General features: G+C 36.1%; 1 protein-coding gene across 2 annotated transcripts in view; it reads left to right on the top strand.

Moving 5' to 3' along the window:
* The window catches only part of LOC141433234 (uncharacterized), a 337942-nt gene that overhangs the window by 215805 nt on the left and 102969 nt on the right, over positions 1 to 19168 (top strand). For both annotated transcript variants that reach the window (XR_012451908.1, XM_074095180.1), the window contains exons 5-7: positions 7874 to 8029; positions 9798 to 9914; positions 10125 to 10299. Coding sequence is in view for 1 of the 2 variants with exons in the window: in XM_074095180.1 (XP_073951281.1) it covers positions 7874 to 8029; positions 9798 to 9914; positions 10125 to 10299 (448 nt within the window). In the remaining variant the exon portion in view is untranslated. The remainder of the gene's footprint in view (positions 1 to 7873; positions 8030 to 9797; positions 9915 to 10124; positions 10300 to 19168) is intronic.

Raw genomic sequence — 19168 nt, 5'->3', positions numbered from 1 at the left:
ATCGAGCGTCCCCCCCCCTCCCCTCTAAAACCTTAACTGTTGGGTGGAAAAAAAATTAAAAATTCAGAATGTTAGTAAATATATCAAATTTACAAGGAAAATAATAATGGCTAAGATTGCTTGAGAATTATTAGTAGTTTAAGAGTAAATAGCAGCCTAAGGTATAAAATATACCTAAACTTGGAAGATTCAGTACACAATACGAAATCCTTAGAAAAATATTATTTGATTTTTTCGTAATGGCTACGAAACCCTATCCTGGGCGTGTACGACGCACTCTTGGCCGGTAAATATTTATACTGTGCTACGCGCCACCGCTCTGCTCGCGCAACTGCCTGACGAGACTAACACCGGCGCACAACTACCCGCAATCCGCATTTTCATCGTCATTTTTATTGTCACCTGTCAAATGTAGGGTAGCACACAACACTAACAACATCGCTCCGTAAAGGTACGTACACACCAACCGATGACGCAGCACTAGTATTTAAAACTGTTTTCCAACTCGGGGGTACCGACCAACCACAATCCCGGTTAAAATTCGGATGAAGACTAATCTCAATGGCTTTACGCACTTTCCGCGGAATGAAAAACTTTTCTATTCGAGAGAAAAGTTCTTCAATTCGACACATTATATTATTATAATGTCCGAGTCCATTGAGTGCTCGGCCACAGCAGACCCCCTGTCGTCCTGTTTCCTCATACTATGTATGAATAAACAGGTATGCGTGTGCGTGAGGTTTTATATATTGAAATGTGTTTACAACTAGTGACGACTTTGACCAGTAAGTACCTACTTTACTTTTCATCCCAAACTGTATTATTAGTCTAAAAATCATTTTTCTTTAGAATACTATAACTGTAGTCTGTAGCGATGAAAGTATATAGGTTAACGTGGTAATAATAATTCCACAATTCCGTACTTCACGAGGTAAAAAATAATGAACTGGACATGATTGAGTGCCGCCATCTGTCTTTTCGATAAACCCATTACTAGTGATGGGGTACGTCTCAATGATATCGATATTGGAGACTGATAGTGCTTTTGTGGGAATTTTCGTCCAATTATGACACATGAAATGAAATAAATGTCAGTTATTTTGAGGAAATCTATGTGATACCTTTTCAAACAAACTTATACAGAAGTAATAATATTACTTTTCTCTTATGAGAGAAATTTTACGTTTTTGAAATGATTGGATCTCATGAAGATTTCGTTCAGACTGAACCCATATCATCTTTCTTAAAAACTGGAGTATATCAAAAACCTGAAAGTAATAAATTACAACAATTTTACGTAGGTACCTAACTAACTAACATTCTGTACTTGTTGTATTTGACATCCATCGTATCGATACAGACCTCAAATATTTACTTAACGCCGAGACGAGAAACTTTCCGGTCACTAAAATTCCATTTGTTCGACGTTGATACACATTTCTAAAACCAATAACTAACAGGATATATGTACCTACACGAAAAAAGGTTCTTTCCACTTATGATGCTCGGGCTTGGTACCCATGAGTTATTTAATCGTAAACTGCTGGTGACAGCGGGACGTGACGAGTGGCTTTCAACGTGTTGATTTGGGCCACAAAAATAACTAATTATGAGAACTCCGCAGCAAATTTCTGGTAATGTATGATTTGTAAGGGTAATTTCAATAAAAATATGCTATAAAACGACTATGTAAGTCTCGATTGAAATGATTTGTTTGTAAAAATTAGTGAAATCTCTTAATCAGCCAAGCGTAGATGGATGTAAGAAAACAAGTTTTTTTTTCTATAAATCTGGCCTATCACGTGCACCATACACTATGTACCTATATCTGTTGGTACCATCAGCCAAATAATGTGGTCTACCACCCTAAATTAGATAATCGTTTTCATGTCATAAAACAATAATGTCAATAGACGTGTCTGTCAACTTGAAAGTTCGAGTTTAGTGAAAAATTAATTTGATGATACCTACTTGTTTAAAAATTGATAGATCACTTATTTTTCTGATGGCACCTACCAAATTTCAGCTTCGGGTAGCGATCGAGTTTGATCTTTTCTCTTGTTCTCTGAACGAATTTACAAAAACCACACTGCATATTTTGTTTATGATATGTAATCTATTAATTGCTTAGTAAAAATCCACACTGCTGAATTAGGATACATAGACCTGTAATGACAGTTGTGTGTGTATGTAATAAATAAATAAGTTTTCAGCTTGCCTCATTTTAAGCAACTATCTACTACTACTATTTGGAGTAACTATCCTACAAAGGAACGACTAGCGTCTTGCTAAGAATCATATATTTTGTCCACTTGTCTGTGCCAGAACTACGATTAATACATTTTTATAGTATTTTGCTCTCAAATATAGCTTCTGAAAACACAAAGCGTAAAATTAAATTTATCTTTGTGAGATAATCCCTCGCCAATATTATATACTTATTATAATACACCATAGGTAAGTATATTTTACACATTTGTATTTTTTTAAGCCTTCGCGTTTTAATCGCGCCCTGGTGCTGACGGGCGCGTGAAGTCACGTTGCGAGTTGACGTGACGCGGGAAGCGTAGCAGGGATGCCACTTCACGATTTTTAGTTAGATCATTCAACTATAAATACATTCCTTTTATTTGGGAAGTCGTGTAAATAGTGTCGCTATGACATTCAGAGATGTTTTAATGACTTAGGTAGACAAATGGACAAGTCACCTGATGGTGAGTGTCAACCACCATCCGAAGACGCCCGCAACACCAGAGAACTGTATATACGTAAACATTGAATAAACTGTAATATACATAATGCACTGTAATATAAGTATAATTACAATACATAAGTATATTAAGTTAATATGCAAACATTTCACTAGTGTTTTGGTTCGACTGAATGCCCTTGTATGCGATTCCTATACATTTTTCGATGTTCAAAATGGGCGTCATAGGCGTGAATAATATGTGTGACAAAAACTTTTCCATTTGTGTTCAGTAAAATAAACCCAACTTTGCGTTAAAATATTCCAGATTAACCTTAATTTTGAATGACTGTTTAAATAAACTGAACTAAATTAGAGATGTACTAAGAGATACCTGGTACTAAAGCTCAGCTCAATCCATCATTGCTGCATATTTTAACTAAAATGGGTTTGACACTTGAACTTTTTTCAGACTGTGCATTATTTTAGCTTCAGCTATTTAAGTAATTAAACTTTTGTGCTCACGGAATGAGATACCTACGTTAGAACTACTATAAAACCTGCAATCACTTCTGAATTTATCTCTACAATCTGTTTTGTAATACTTATGTCAATTTTATTTAATGTTGAGTTTCAAGAACACAGTAAATTTTACGCAACTCCTAATAAATAATAGGTGTAACGTTTTATTACTGTTCGAAAAAGTATGATTTGATTTCTATAGAATGGCAACTGTAGTAAACTTTAACTCGCCACACATTTTAACGAACATTATATTATAATAAAACCAACTTTGTTAAAAGATAAAACATTAGAATTAATATTCTATGCATGACTCGGAATTGTTTAACTCTGGCTTCGGGTGACAGCCCTAACGCTGACAGCGTGACAGCCGCACGTTCGGGACCATACTTTGTTAGTTTGAGATAGAATAACAGCTATAATGTGTATAATATTTATTTATTTACACTAATCTTCATAAGACCCGCTTTCCTTTTTTACTGATGCTTTTAAATATTTTAAGAATTGAAGAATTATTGCGTACCTACATAGTGATGTGATGACATTAGTTACAAGTCGGTTCGTACAATTTTTTGCTAAATGATGAAAATTGTAATCGAAAAAGGGTGTCAAATAATGATATGGTTACTGTACAATTTATAACAAAGTTGTTAAATATAAGTGCTTCCATAGACGCCAAATAAAATAACTGACTTGTTTTTACATGAAATTTACAACGTTCGGTAGTGGAAGAATTGGGTTGTTTGGTATTTACTTATACTTTTTTATATATTTGATGAAATCTTTCAAAAATTAAAAACATTCATTCCGTTAATGCCGCAAAGGGCTCTTTTCATACTATATGTATCATTTTTTCAAATTAACAGCGCTTTTCGAAAGACTATCATTGCCAAGAATAATGCATCGAAAGAAACTTTTTTTGAAACAGAAATTATAGTACAATTATTATATAAACTTCACTAACTGAATTGAAGATATATACTTAGTTAAAAAAAAAAATTACATACCTAAATTTTACAGCGATGTAAGGGGTCCCTTAGATAAATACCTAACTATAAACGTTTTAAGAGAAGAGATAAAAAGTAATTTATTGAATCAGACGTTACGTTCCGGAGGTCCATGTCAATGAACATTCAGTTCATTGAGATAAGATTTACAGACGATGATTTTCAAACGGTGATTAGGAGTCGAAAAATATTGATAACCAGCTTTAATTGAATTCAACAGGCGAGGCACAGTACAAAAAGGAGCAGTACACCGTCTTCATACAAATGGCCGGAACGCGAGTTTAGGTATAACTCGCGCCACGAATTCTCAGCTTACCTCGGCAACCATCAGTAGGGCTACTACGAAACTCGCAAATCGAAGTTCGTATCGCATCGTCCCTTTCATAATTAAATGACATAAGCGTCAGCGGGAAGGCAACATACGAAGTTCGAGTTCTGCACTTCGTGGTATAGGGCCAGTCGCGAGTGCTCCGCGGCTACGTACGGACTCACGCGCATTTATTACGTAAGTACCTTAATATTTCACAACGACATAAACAGTATTGTTCGGTGTACGGATGTTTAAATTCATCTAATATAATATAATATAATCGTATCTATTGAAGTTATTTATCAGAATGCGAATTTTTATACTCTTAAATTCAACAATAAAGCTTTTCGCACATCCCAGAAAAAGCACAAATACTTCTCCGTAGCTAATTTGTAGGTAACAAATATACGTATTGATGAAGCCAAATAAAATCGTTTAAAACATAAAACGTTTTGCGGTTTATGAAAATAACGTAAAATGCATATTTGTTAAACACTACTTAGTCCATCTTTAAATCTCTCCTTATTCTTTCCCTACTTTAAATTTCATGTGACATTATCAAAGCAAATACATAACTGAAGAGTGACAGATAGTAGAGTAGGCAGCCCTATCGCGCGTTTGTGTACCGAGCCGGTGTAGGTAATTACATCAAGGACGCTGCCGAGACGAAATACTGCTCCTTTTTTATACTGTGGGCGAGGTCTTAAGCAATCGGTAATTGTTTAATTAATTAAATAAATTTAAAAATCAAAAGCCACGGGAAACATATCATCCTACATTAATTATTCAAGTGTAGTAGATATCTACGGTGAATTCCCCATAAGTCGTACATTTTACGTCAATATTCACGATTTTGACGATGACAAGTTATTTAATCATAAGTTAAAATTAAAACAAAGACAAAAATATTAGTAGTGACAAAAAATTTCTATTAAAAGTAATTATCAAAATAAAAAATATCAAAGAAAGAAGTCTGCAGTTCCATGTAAGTGTGACTTAATTGGGACCGCTATCAATAACTGGATTATAAAATTTGATACCTGGTCACCGTGCATATCTACGTTCGTTGGAAGTGTAAAATGCTTTAACCGTCAAAAATAAAATGAGTTGGAAATCTCCCCCAAAGTCTCTCAATGTCTCAATTCTGAAATAATACACTTCATGTCATACTTGACATGAACCATTACGAGCTTTTGGATTCCGAAGGCGCGATAACGGCTGTCGCCCCAAAGTACGATTACTTTACTTTTAATATTGTAATGAACTATTATTATCCAGATAGTAACCACAATGAAGTGTTTTGGAAACTTTTGTAAAATTTGCACAAAAAACGTCTCAGCGTCTAGAAAGTTAGAAACATATTAACTTAATTTGAGTTTAATCTTTACTCGCTCTGGAAATTTAAGTGTCTCAAGTGTGAACGTTCTAAAAGCTTCTATAGCATACATGTAGGTAGTGCCACGAGAGTTGAAGTGAATAATTACATTCACAGCTAAAAAAAGGAACTGATTGCACATAAGGAGAATGAATGAAATGAATGAGTACCTAAATGTCAAAATCTTGCTGTCATTAACTGTCATGGCACTATCTATACTTTCGATGAACAATGGTAGTCGCGTGACGTATGCCAACGTACTAACCTCTGACCTCTGAGTTATAACCTCTGAGATGAGGGTAGGAGTTTTAATTCGTAGTATACATAATTTAGAAGTGGAAATAGTTTTTCCATTCATCCTTCTTGTACCATTATGTTTATGTATATATTTTTTTTAACTTTGGTTTTACATCGTTATTATTTGAACATTTTCGCTCATTTATAATAATAATAATAATAATAAAATTTTATTTCAGATAATTTTTACAATCATCTATATAAGTATAAGTATTTTGATTAGTGTGTAAAATAAATGCTTAAATTCTATGTTAGTAAAGACTTACAAAGATAACTATAACTATTAGCTAGTGGCACCTATAGCCTTCCTCACCATATGCCATATGAGGGGAATGTCATAACGCTTAGCAAGCGTCCTCATTTAACTTGAAGCTATTGTTTAGGAAAATACTGTTTTTAAACGCTGAATAAAACTCTTCCTGTATTATCTCTTAAAACCACATGAAAGCGCCTGATTTAACATTCACAATGGCGGGAAAAAAACATTGGAAAAACCAACATTGTCTCTATGACACGGTGAATAAAGTCTAAATTTTTCAAACATATCAGTACTATTATGTTCTTTTGTTTCCCGCTGCGGTTGTGTTTTTCAAAATCTTCCACGTTTCACGTTTTCCTCTACATTACCGCACGTTGTTATTATAAAGTATCGTTTATTCTTACCTTCGTCTTGTTTTACATTTTTTCCTGGGTTCAACCGAAATTGCTACCTAATTTTCTTGTTCATGAAACTGACAGAATGATTGATGCCAACCAATTTCATTCCGAGAAGCTTTGACATGTGTGTCAAATAAATTCCGGATACGAACGATAAGATATTCAAATACCGGGAAATAAACTGAGTATTATTTTTATAACAGAGGCGCTAGGGGTTTTATTTGCGATTTGGGTTATTTTTACAGGTATGACAATATCTAGTAGAGATTTTCGTAGAAAAATATAGGAGCACTATATACTTGCACTCCTAAATAATAACAAAACGAAAATCTTTTTGACCCTATATGTAAGTAATTCATTTGAATACCTCTAAGCTATGGATTTTCTGTAAAGCGTCATAAATAAGGAGACAAGCTAGTTTAACTTAGTAATTGATGCAGTTTCTTAACATTGTTCACCATATTTTGTTTACAGCGTCTTCTTTATTTGCATAAAACACGGTGTATATACGTGTTAAGTTGGGATAATGCTCACATGTTAGGTTCATAATGACATGCAAGCTGTTTTCTCAAAATCACACCTGGTAACACGTCAAAAACTTGTCATCGAACATTTTTTCAACTCGTCATAATATTATTGTGGCAGTTCATTATTTACTTACACAATGTTTTAGACTATCGCGGTCATTACAATTTTTTTGTGATTTAAATTCTGGTTTTGTAGCTTCTCTAAAATCAAGGTACGCAGAACAAAACCCGAATATAAATCATAAAATTATTTTAATTTAGAATTATTTAGTCTGGAAAAGTGTCCAACTGCTGGAAAAATACTTCAAACATGGGCTTAAGCCTGTTTAGACTTGAAAGAGAAATGGAGTCGTTTTGCAAGGTTGCAAGGTTGTTAAGGGAACTAGTTTGAAGTAATTGATCGAGCGCAGCAATGGGCTTTAGGGGGTGAATGACATTCTGAATACTTTCATACTCACTTTAATTTACATGTTTTTTTCTTTTTTTCAGATTCAAGGAAAGCCAATAATCCAGCAGCGGATCCTACCCAGTCCTGCAGTGTCTATTGACGTCCCATTCCGCAGCACGATGGCTCCTGGCGACGAGAGCAACAACATCATATTTAGCCCGTGGAAAGCTTTCGGGCCTTTTGTGGACACCATACAGGTATAATGTTTTAAACTTTCGTGATTTTAATTCATAATTAACACCACAATCGGGACTTTTCACGCTAACACAAGAGTAATAATTACCTCGAAGTTTCGACCACATGACAGTGGCCGTGGTCACGAGTAGACTAAAGTATAATGTGTCAATTCTGCTTAGCAGCGCGAGTCCTTCACCTTATAGGTATTAGAATGCAGAAAGAAATAAATTCCCTGGTGCAATCACGGTTAAATAGGTTGTCCTGTGGTTGTCCGCCTTTGCAACTTTGCAATGCTGGAGTCCGGTGCCCATTCTCATGTCAGGTCTCTTGTCGCCTTTTACGACACCTACAGAAAGATATGGGTTCGTCTTATTTAAGATTGGTTTTTTGGAATCTTTTTGTATTTTTTATTTCAATTCCAAATTTTTACTTTTACGGTCATCCCGTAAAACCTAAATTGAAAATACAAACTGAAATATAGATGCACAGAAAAACCAGAAAAATAAGACCTGTACCGCGTGATATACCGCTACACCACTGATGGTCAACGGTACCGACACGAATTTCCCCTATGCACCTCATATCTCAGCTTGTTTGTTTCTTATTTAGCCACTTAAGCAGTGACGCTAGCGACATCTATGCCGTAGCCCTCATCGAGAAACTTTTTCGGCACTCCATTGGAACTAACCGCTCACCCGGACAAGAGATATCGTTACTAAGCAATCAAATTAAGCAAATGCATCTATATTTCAGTTTTTATTTTCAATTTAGGTTTTACGGGATGACCGTAAAAGTAAAAATTTGGAATTGAAATAAAAAATACAAAAAGATTCCAAAAAACCAATCTTAATTTGATTGCTTAGTAACGATATCTCTTGTCCGGCTGAGAGGTTAGTTCCAATGGAGTGCCGAAAAAGTTTCTCGATGAGGGCTACGGCATAGATGTCGCTAGCGTCACTGCTTAAGTGGCTAAATAAGAAACAAACAAGCTGAGATATGAGGTGTATAGGGGAAATTCGTGTCGGTACCGTTGACCATCAGTGGTGTAGCGGTATAGCACGCGGTACGGATTACCGAGGACCTGGGTTCGATTCCCAGTGATGGTCTTATTTTTCTGGTTTTTCTGTGCATCTATATTTTAGTTTGTATTTTCAATTTTCGTCTTATTTATTCTAAAACCGGCCACGACATCATTTTAATATTCTCTAGCAAGACTTTTTCGTAATTTTTGACATTAAAGAAACTGGACAAAGCAAAGTGATCACCGAAACTGTGTTTTCATCCCAAATTCGGAGCCGTACTCGTTTATCTGTCACGTTTCGATATAAAATTTACAGGCACTTAGTTGAATTAAAATCGTTAACTGGGTTCTTTTGACGACCTGCTTTAACTCTCCAGTTAACGGCTACCTGCACTGGATGCGAAACTCGTTTTCTAATTCGTTTTAGCAAAAACTTTTGCTTGCACAACGTTTCGTTTCAAAATGAGATTTTTTAAGCGTGTTTGTGGTCGTAGAACTTTTCTGCTCGAAAGAATCTAGGTGTGTTTGAATGTTTCAATATATTATTGTGCATAGACATTACTTTCAAGTCTAGGAGAACTAAGTACTATAATGTTTAATACTTTCACGATTCTCACTCACTACTACTACTACTCCAGAAGGCTGCGTAAAGGGGTTGAAATATGAAATAAATAATGCTGAAGACTCGAAATCGTTAAAAATTGTTGCTAGCTCAATATACTTAAGTAGTGTCGTATTCATGCTCGTTTTACTGGTATTGTTATCAGGATGGTGAACTTTTACCCAGTCAAGACTCAGTGGTGCTTCCTACTCCAAGGCATCTGGACCTGTCCATGGACGAGGATATCACGGATCCTCTGCCCACCACAGAAACTTCAAATAAGGTAATATTGCCATAGTGTTATTTGGATTTCAAAATTATTAATAAGCTTTTACTACCTTATTTGCATCACTATTGATCCTTAACTTAACGATAAAACACAATACTGCACAACGATAATAAAAATTTAGTAGGTAATCTTGCCCTTTCTGCTCCTTAAATAATGGCCTGTACAACCTCGTCGCTTATTGAGACAGTGGCATTGTTCACCCAGGTTGCTTCACTAAGCCAGCTGTCATTCATGGTGCGGCCGGACAGCTTCGAGCGGGGCCAGCTTCGCTTGACCTGCATCTCTTCGGTGCATTCTGTGTACAGCGAGCAAGCTGAGCTGGTCATCAATGAGGAGAGGCCGCAGATTGCGTCTGTGCTGGGCACTAGAGACCACGCAGGTATGATAGTTACTATGACGTGTATTGAGTAGGCAGCAGCGCACGCTAGTACAGTCATCAGCATTAATATCTGCCACAGCGGAGCATGCAAAAATATCTGACACGTCCTTCCGGCCCTAGAAATAGGGGCGTATCAGATATTTATGCACGCTTGTTGTGTAAGATATTGGTGCTGATGACTGTAATAGTTACCTTGGTGTGGGGATTGGTGGCGCGTTGCTGCGGCGCAAACTACCAACGGCCTACCCTTCAGTTGACCCAACGCATGCCAATGGATTCCTAGATTTATGACTCTCTGGAAACCCCAGAAGTTTGCTATTTACTCTTAAACTACTAATTTAATTTTTATTTTTATTTATTGATTTGCCAACAGATATAGCACTATTAAACTAACAATAATAATTCTTAAGCAAACTTAGCCGTTATAGTTTTCCTTGTAAGTTTGATACAATAGTTTAGCTTTTAGAGGGGGGGGGATGCTCGATTTTAATAAAAAAATCTTTTTGAAAGTTGAATATTTCACAAACACATTAGTGGATCGAAAAATTGACTCCACAACCTCGCAATGATTTTAAGCCTTTTCCAGGTTCCGCGAATTTGGATGTGCTGCCACAACATAAATCATAGTTTTATGTTGTTCACCTAGTTAGATGGGGTTAATTTAAAAACGAATATTATTTTTAACGAATTCAAATGATTGTGTACAGTCACCAGCACCAATATTTGACATAACAAGCTGGCAGATATTAATGCTGGTGACTGTACCATATTGTATATTTAGTAAGGTCGATTATTTTTGTACATTTATGTGGTTGCTATATGCACTATGCCTGGAAAAGGGTTAAAAGACCTATCCAACAATATCCCACACTATAGGGTTAGACGAGAAAAAAAAACACCCCCAGTTTACGTCAATAGGAGGTACCCACAAAAATTTTGTTAACATGTTCTAGCACTGATAGTATCTGACAAAAGCCGCGGATGAAGAGAGTGTCAGACATGGCGAAACTATAAGGGTCCCGTTTTCCCCATTTTGGCTACTGAACCTTAAAACAGGTTTCCGGTAAAAGTAAGCACAGATAAGTAATAAGTAATACGGAAACCAAGGCTGCCAGCACAGAGTACATTTTTATATAGGGTGGCTGCCAGATTCGATGGTTAGTGTAGCTTGAGTGCAACTAGATGGCGATGGGCAAATACCATAAGAAAACTTTAAAAATATTATGTAATACATACCTACACGTCCATGATTGAAACTTAAAAACAGGACAGCAGGCGCAGAAGGTAAATAAATTTAAGCGAAAATAAGCAAAGCTAGCAAGTAGTAACAATAAATCAATTTTAATTAAATACGTATGTTGAAAATAGCCTGAATGGCTTCGAGAAAAGTATGGTACGGCCGTGCCTTTGTTTTTGTTTTGCCCGACTTGGCGGGGGCACTGCCGTGCACACAGATAATAACAACGATAGTTAGAGTTTATAAACAACCCAATTATATACGTGACCATCAACTTGTACTCTCTTCTCTGAGACAGGTATTTAATTAATCTCCATATGATATAGCACTAAGTTTACACATACTTTAGCCAAATTGGCTGAAACGCACCTACGGTCTTATGTCAATTTCATTCCAAATTGCAATCTGAAGTAATAACCACACTTTATTAGTGTAAAGTGCATTTTTAGGATCAAGTTAATGGAAAGTTATTAGCATTGAGCTCTTTTAAAGCAATTTTAAAATTCACTTGTTATCTTGACATGAAAAACAGTAGGTAACTTGCACTTTGCATTGGCTAATAAATAATACTTTTTTTTTGCCAAATAGCATTCTTTTGGATTGTCCTTGTTTCTATATCTGTTCCTTCTTTTTAATAATTCTGTAAGTAGGTAAATAATCTATATGAATTTGGTTTATGAAAGCAACAATTTCATATTTCTGTTTTATCCCAAGTAAAAAACACTTCAATAAAACTTGTTTTTGAATATTTTCAACAAGGCTGCCTGTAAAGGAAAGGAAGGAATAAAAATATGTCGTCAATTTATTAAACAGTCTCGATTTAGCAAAATAATTGACGTTATTTTCCAGAGGAGAAAATAATAATTCACAAATTGTGACTTTTCTTTGCTCAAAACAAATTTTCATTTTATAACAACACTTTTCCTGGAATTTATTTTCAGAGTATCTGCCTACGAACAAATAATAAGAAAGGAATTGTAACTGCGTTATAAAAAAATATATAACAAAAAATTTAACCGACTACAAAAAACCATGAAAATAATTTTCTACCAGTCAGAAGTCGGTCGGTGCCTCAGCACGAGCCAGCAGGAGTGGACCTATAGTCATTTACCTCACTTACGCACTTTAAATTGGGCTTCAATCACTCCTGCTGGCTCGTGCTGAGGCACCGACCGACATCAGACTGGTAGAAAATTATTTTCAAGGTTTTTTAAATTATGTAAGAAAATAGGTGAAAATCTATCCCCTTTCTCCGTTGTCATCGAAACCACTAGGCCTAAAATTAAAAAAAAATGCAGAAAACTGTTTTACTGAATTATTAGAAATCTATGATATCATTCAAAATTTCCATAACATCTGGGAAAATACGGAACCATCTCCAGGCGAGTTTGATTTGCACTATACTAAATCTCATAAAGTAGTACAGTAGAGCGTCGATTATCCGAACTAATTGGGGGACGTGGGTGTTCGGAAAACCGGTATTTTCGGATAATCGAACTACCTATATGCATATTGTGTATTTGATTAAGCCATCCATATTTACGTACAGGTAAATGAAAACGGTTACTTGGAAGTGACATACGAGTACAATTAACAAGTCGCGACAAGTGCGCGAGCATTGTAACGCGGGAGAGGGAGAGGCACGGGCGGGTCGAGCGGGCGTAGTAGTTCGGATAAGCGGTCGTTCGGTTGAGCGACGTTCGGATAATCGACGCTCCACTGTAAGCACACAGAAACATAACGATTTTTGAACCAAGCGGCGTAGTAATGAAAAATAAAATGAAAGTTTCAGGTCTATTTAATTTTTTTTTCTGCATTCCATTGTAAAAATTACTGTGTAGTGATATTTAAATTGAGATTAATTTTTTCGTAAGTTAATATCATATAGAAGTGCAACTGGTTACAGCGGTAACTTCATTTCATCCGCTGTTGCGTTGAAAATTACGTCCATTCAGTGCTAGTAAATAGTCGTCCGTCACTCGGGCGGACTATTTTATTTGCTGTAAACTAGAATGGTTTTGAATGTCTCAATGCGATGTTTAGAGCTCCGCCTGGCTCCATGCCGCAGAGAATTTTTATTTCTCGATGTAAACACTTCCACTGAATACGTAGAAAGCAAACCAATTCCACTCTACAATTCAAATATTTGCTGCAACCGACTTGCACTGCAATTTGCCTCTAGAGAACTTTCTAGCTGAAACGCTACTGCATCTCAGTGCTTAGTAAGTAGTATCGATATGAAGTTTTCAGAAAATGCATGAATGCAACATCAAACATCGAGGTGGACGTGTATGATGTATCAGAATCACTAACGATACTGGTTAAAAAACATCGCAGCAAAATACTATACGCTTCATATTCCCAACGCGGTTTCGCTTCAAGTTGCTAAATTCACAGCTTTACGGAGAGTCGATATCATAGATTGCCTGCAACCGAAGCGCCATTCACGCCGGGCATTTGTGATAAAACACTTATATTGCCGCACTTCCATATCGCGGATAAACCCAGGCCTGGTTCAGCAAACTGGCTGTGCACAGGCAATCACTCAAATATTTGCTACTGGCTGTTTGTCGACTCTGAATATTCCGGTTGAGTAGGCAAAGGTAATGTTTAGTATATGCCGGCGATGTTGCATTGACTCGTCAGCTTACTTGGCATTTCTGTGCACAAATACGGCTAGAATTGTGCCATGTGACTCATATGTGTATGAAGATACGGGCTATGGACAAAGACAAGCAAGACAAGGTGGTCAATGGCGTGAACTGCAAAATACGACCACGGTGTTCGTTGATTGAAACTTCCAGTCTAATTGCTTTTAAGATTTACATCTTAGTGTTAAGTTTAAGTTATCGTGGCAAGGGACAAATGAATTTTAATTTTTGGAAAGTTGAAGCTCTATGACTGCAAAGCGACAGAACAATTAAGTTTTAACAATTCAACTATATTTCATTACGTAAACATTGAAAGAGTAGGTTCAAAAAGTGTTTTAATTAAAGTTTATCGGCGACACTTCCATTTATTTTAATTACAAGCGTTCCTCAACACCAAGTAGTAACTAAATAATTTAATGAATAAGCGTCTAGCTTGTATTCAACCTTCGTGAAGGTGCTTTGGTGACTTTTTGACCATGTTTTACCCAGGATTATTATTATTATTATTTTTAAATTTAATTCTATTTTTATTTTGGCTGACAATGTTTTTTAATTTACCACTATCATATACCTATTATTATTATCATTATTTTTATTTCGTATACAATTTGACGATCCTTTTGTGAATTTCTTATAATTACCTGACATGTATTTATAATGTATTTTTTCATTAGGTAATAAATAAATCTAATCTAATCTAATCTAATCTTAGGTTGGCAGGTGATTTTAATCGTGCTCTAAGATATTTCAGAGTTAATCGTTGTTCGCGGTTTTGAAATTTAGCAACATGTATCAGTTTATCCTTACTGCAAACAATCCACATATTACAGTAAACGTAACAAACTTCGTGATATTCCCCATTCACCTTTACTAAAGTCGTAGTCGTCAACTGTTACGCTTTTCTTCTTCTTTTAAGTCGTTACATTCCTGACAGATTTACTAGGGTCTCCCCAAATCTATCGACGCGGAATCGGCTTTAGCCGACCAAAAAACGCTTTATGTCCACGCGATAAAAGCGAAACGACGTTTCGCGTCGGCCGAGCCAATCGACGTCTCTTTCGCCTTTTCGTCTTTTTCGCTCTTATTGCGTGGACATAAAGAGTTTTTTGATCGGCTAAAGCCGATTCCGCGTCAATAGGTTTGGGGAGACCCTTACATTCGTGGCCGTCGGATAAGGATCAGTAGTGAACCTTCATGCCGACTTTCTTGGAAAAATAATGTGTTCCCCTTGCCTTCGACACTGCAGTACTGGAGTCCGGAGTTCGTTACGTTCCGATCACATTAGGTCTCTTAATCGCCTTTTAACGACACCCACGAGTAGAGATAGGTCCGTCCTATTCTGAAATAGAATATAGCGCGGACAGCATAGATTTAAAGAGATCTAATTTGAAAATTCCTACGACTAGCGTCCATCAGTCGAAGGTCGATAGATATGTGGGGGCTGACCAAAGAAACATCTATATAGAGGCAGATGCTATATCTGACGAGCAAAGTCCAAAGGAAGATAGTTAAAAGATGTAGGTATTTAGCGTGCGACTTAATAAAACGTCGATAGCGTGATGTACAAGGCAAATGAGTTCACAATCGCTAGCAGCCCTTGTGTTACGCTCGTTTTTGGCATACGTGCTTACACGCGCGCTACATTAAATCGAACACGCGTGTACGCGCTCACTCTTGCGTGTTTGCTCGTGTTTGGTCTAAAGGACATGTTCTCGCTCGCGCTTATACGAGCTTATAAATGCGCTTCAACACTCGAAGAAAACAAAACCGCACCTGTCCGCGCGTACACGCGCTTTCAAAACGAGCTTATACGCGCGTATAAAACGCTAGTCTGAAACCGCCGTCACTGTAGTTAGACAAAAATAAATATTGTAGAGACCAGCAACGGAATTAAACTCTGGCCAGCGAAAGCTGTCCACGCATTTTTTACGAAACTTTAATCTAGTATTCTTTTTTGAGACTGTCAAAATTTACATAATTATGTATTGTCATTCTAACCCGGCTTAGATAATTTTGATATTGCTGCTTTAAGAAATAAATTAATATTTTTTGTTTAATTCGACCTCCTACCATCATGAAAATGGCAAATGTTATAAGATTATGTTAGAATAAAAATGTTTGAAGATATATCAATGCTGATCTGGTCAAAATGGTCCAAAAAATGATGCGACTGAACTCCACGTACGTACGTAAATGGGCTGACAGAGGTCATAAAATTTACCAAGGAACTGTTAAAGTGCATCATCAACTTTCAAAAATTACTACATATATAATATAGGTTGATGCAGCTCGATGTCTCGCTCGAGTATGATTTAATATGTGGAAAATCTTAATAAATATCTAACTATCAACATCGTTTAATCAGTGTACAGCAAGTGTTGTCAGCCTATTTTTTTTTAATTTGCCGCGTTTTGTCTGGGACAGCTTTCGTTGGCCAGAGTCTATCAACGAATTAGAATTAGACGATTACAATTAGAATAGTTTCTGCTTAAGATTACAAAAGTTTAGAATGCAAATCAATTTTGTAGGTATCAAATTTCATATTAAGTTTGGATACCATACCAATATAATTAGCCATTATTTCATTACATCTTAAATAATGTACAGTCGACGTGATTCATTATTAATATCGATACAGTCACCACCAGCCGGTTAAAAGGACACCGATCTTATTGTTCATAGCACAAAAGTGTACCTACACATTATTTTGACGTCTTCGTGACGTACCTATACCTTGACTATGCAGAGTAGATACATTACATTAATATCATCTTCATCTATGCATACCCTCAGCACACAAAATGTAATAAACCTGTCAAGACATGCCACCCGACTCGTCTCGCTAGCAAATCAATATGACTCTTATGATTCATACATGAGACGCAACATTTAATAATATAGAAATAGTTACAGTACCACAATTATTCTATTAGTTCCATCTCACTGAGTAAAATCATTTTTAATCTTCTACTCCACTACTTCTGGTGAGCTTACGACGTAGAAAATTCTTTGTAACATTACTCTAACAAAATAACGAAATGCTAAAAAAAAACCTTGATAAGAAGCTCCACACACCAAAAATGACGTGAATGGGATCCGACTGCAGCAGCGTCTTTGTTAATTGATGAAATCTTACAAGTTGTTTTTCTCCTATTATCAGTGAACAAACTGATCGGTACTGATCAGAAATATTGATTGTACATACAAAGTATGTGTCAGTTCCAATATAGATATTAAAAAATCCATTGAGTAAAAATCTTACACATATTTTCTATTTTACCTTACTATCTGCTAATCTAGCTCCACTAAGTAAAACATTTAACCTAGTTGTAAATAATTAAAAAATTAGAACACAAAATAGAACTACGAAAAATTGCTTTTTCCGATGCAGAGACGTTCATTATTGAAGAGTCTTGGTGCTTCATCACCCGTTCCATTTCAACATATGAATACGATGAGCTTAAATTGCTTAGCAACTGCGTTAAAGTAATGAAATTCAACCCGTATACTTAGTACTTGTTATTGAGTAGTAGCTCCATTGGTCAAAATTGGTCTTCTTACATTCTTCATCATCAGTTCCACTTAAACAAATTATGATGATTTTCAAGAGCAAATGCACGAGTTACTCCTAAATATTTGAAGAGTTCCCTCGATTTCCTTATGGTCCAATCATCAGATCCTGATTTGGTGTTTATGGGACCTAATTGAAAGCATTCCTAGACGAATGAAAAATATTTTTTTCAGATCGGTTCATAAATGTCGGGGTTCTGAGGTAACAAACAATAAAAAAAAATACAACCAAATTGATATATTATATATATTGATAACCTCCTTTTTATGAAGTTGGTTAAAATATGTTATCGTTTGGTTGTATAGTATGAAACTCTCTGTTTCTGTACAGGGATATAATATATTATTTCAAAATGTTAATGTTGATATCTGTTCTATTGAATTGGATACCGCGGATACCTACCGCTGTTATTTTCTAACTTTTGAGACAAAATTTCAATCACAAACTTCTTTACTAAGTTTTTCATTTATTTTTAAAAGATTTTGTAACACCATACGCCGCCAGACGGCGCTAGCAGTACTGCGCCGCAAGGAACGGCCAAAGTCCAACCTGCGCGGGCGGCCAACAGATGGCGCCACCAGGCAAATTAGATCGCGCTATCGTTTGGTCGAAATAGAATAAATGACCTCACCACAGCCACTCATTCCATTATGAACTAAAACTTATACGCGCTATCCTTAATGCTCTCACCTTGATTGAGACGTTTTAGTGTCTAGTGTTACTTCAGCGCCGTCATTGTCATGTCACTAGGATACTCCTACCTCAGTACCTCGGTATTGTTTAAAACTGTATCAGTCAGTTCTATCCCATTAAATTGTCCGCAACGTAGCGATCGTGGTTTTACTTTACGTTTTACTCTCTTCGTCCCTCGCCGCTTCTCCGTCTTACAATTTTGTTTTACGTATGTTTGTTTATTTCTTGATTTATGTCAAAAATTGAAAGTTGGTACCAATATACTGTGACATTGCATTTACTGTCGAATTAAATTTAAGCTGTCTGCATGTGTCAGTTGGACCTAGTCCTGGTATTTATTTCTTTCTGTAGGGTCTTATGTTAATTTTATAATCCTTGTCTGCGTTATTGTATTATTTATGCAGCGGCCGAGAACAAGTATTAAAATGTAAATGTTATATTATAAAACCTACGTGTTTGCGTGCACCGTATCAAACTAAACAAAGTTGCCGTTGAATGCAACTCGCAAGTTCTCAACTGCCGGGGTAGGGGAGATTAATTAAATTGTTTTCAGCAGTTGGCAGTAGTTTGCTGTAAAGTAGTTATAGCATGGTTTGAGCGGCTAGTAACTTATCAGAATTTGAATATCCGATCATCGTGTACGATCTTTGAACTAGTTGAGGTTATGATAAGGGGACTCTCTGGATTCTATTGATTTTAACTTATAAAGAGACTAGA

This window comes from Choristoneura fumiferana, chromosome 12, assembly GCF_025370935.1.
Source record: "Choristoneura fumiferana chromosome 12, NRCan_CFum_1, whole genome shotgun sequence".
In the NCBI taxonomy this organism is placed as follows: Eukaryota; Metazoa; Arthropoda; class Insecta; order Lepidoptera; family Tortricidae; genus Choristoneura; species Choristoneura fumiferana.
Note: the sequence above shows the minus strand (reverse complement) of the source record. Positions and strands in the feature narration are given on the sequence as shown.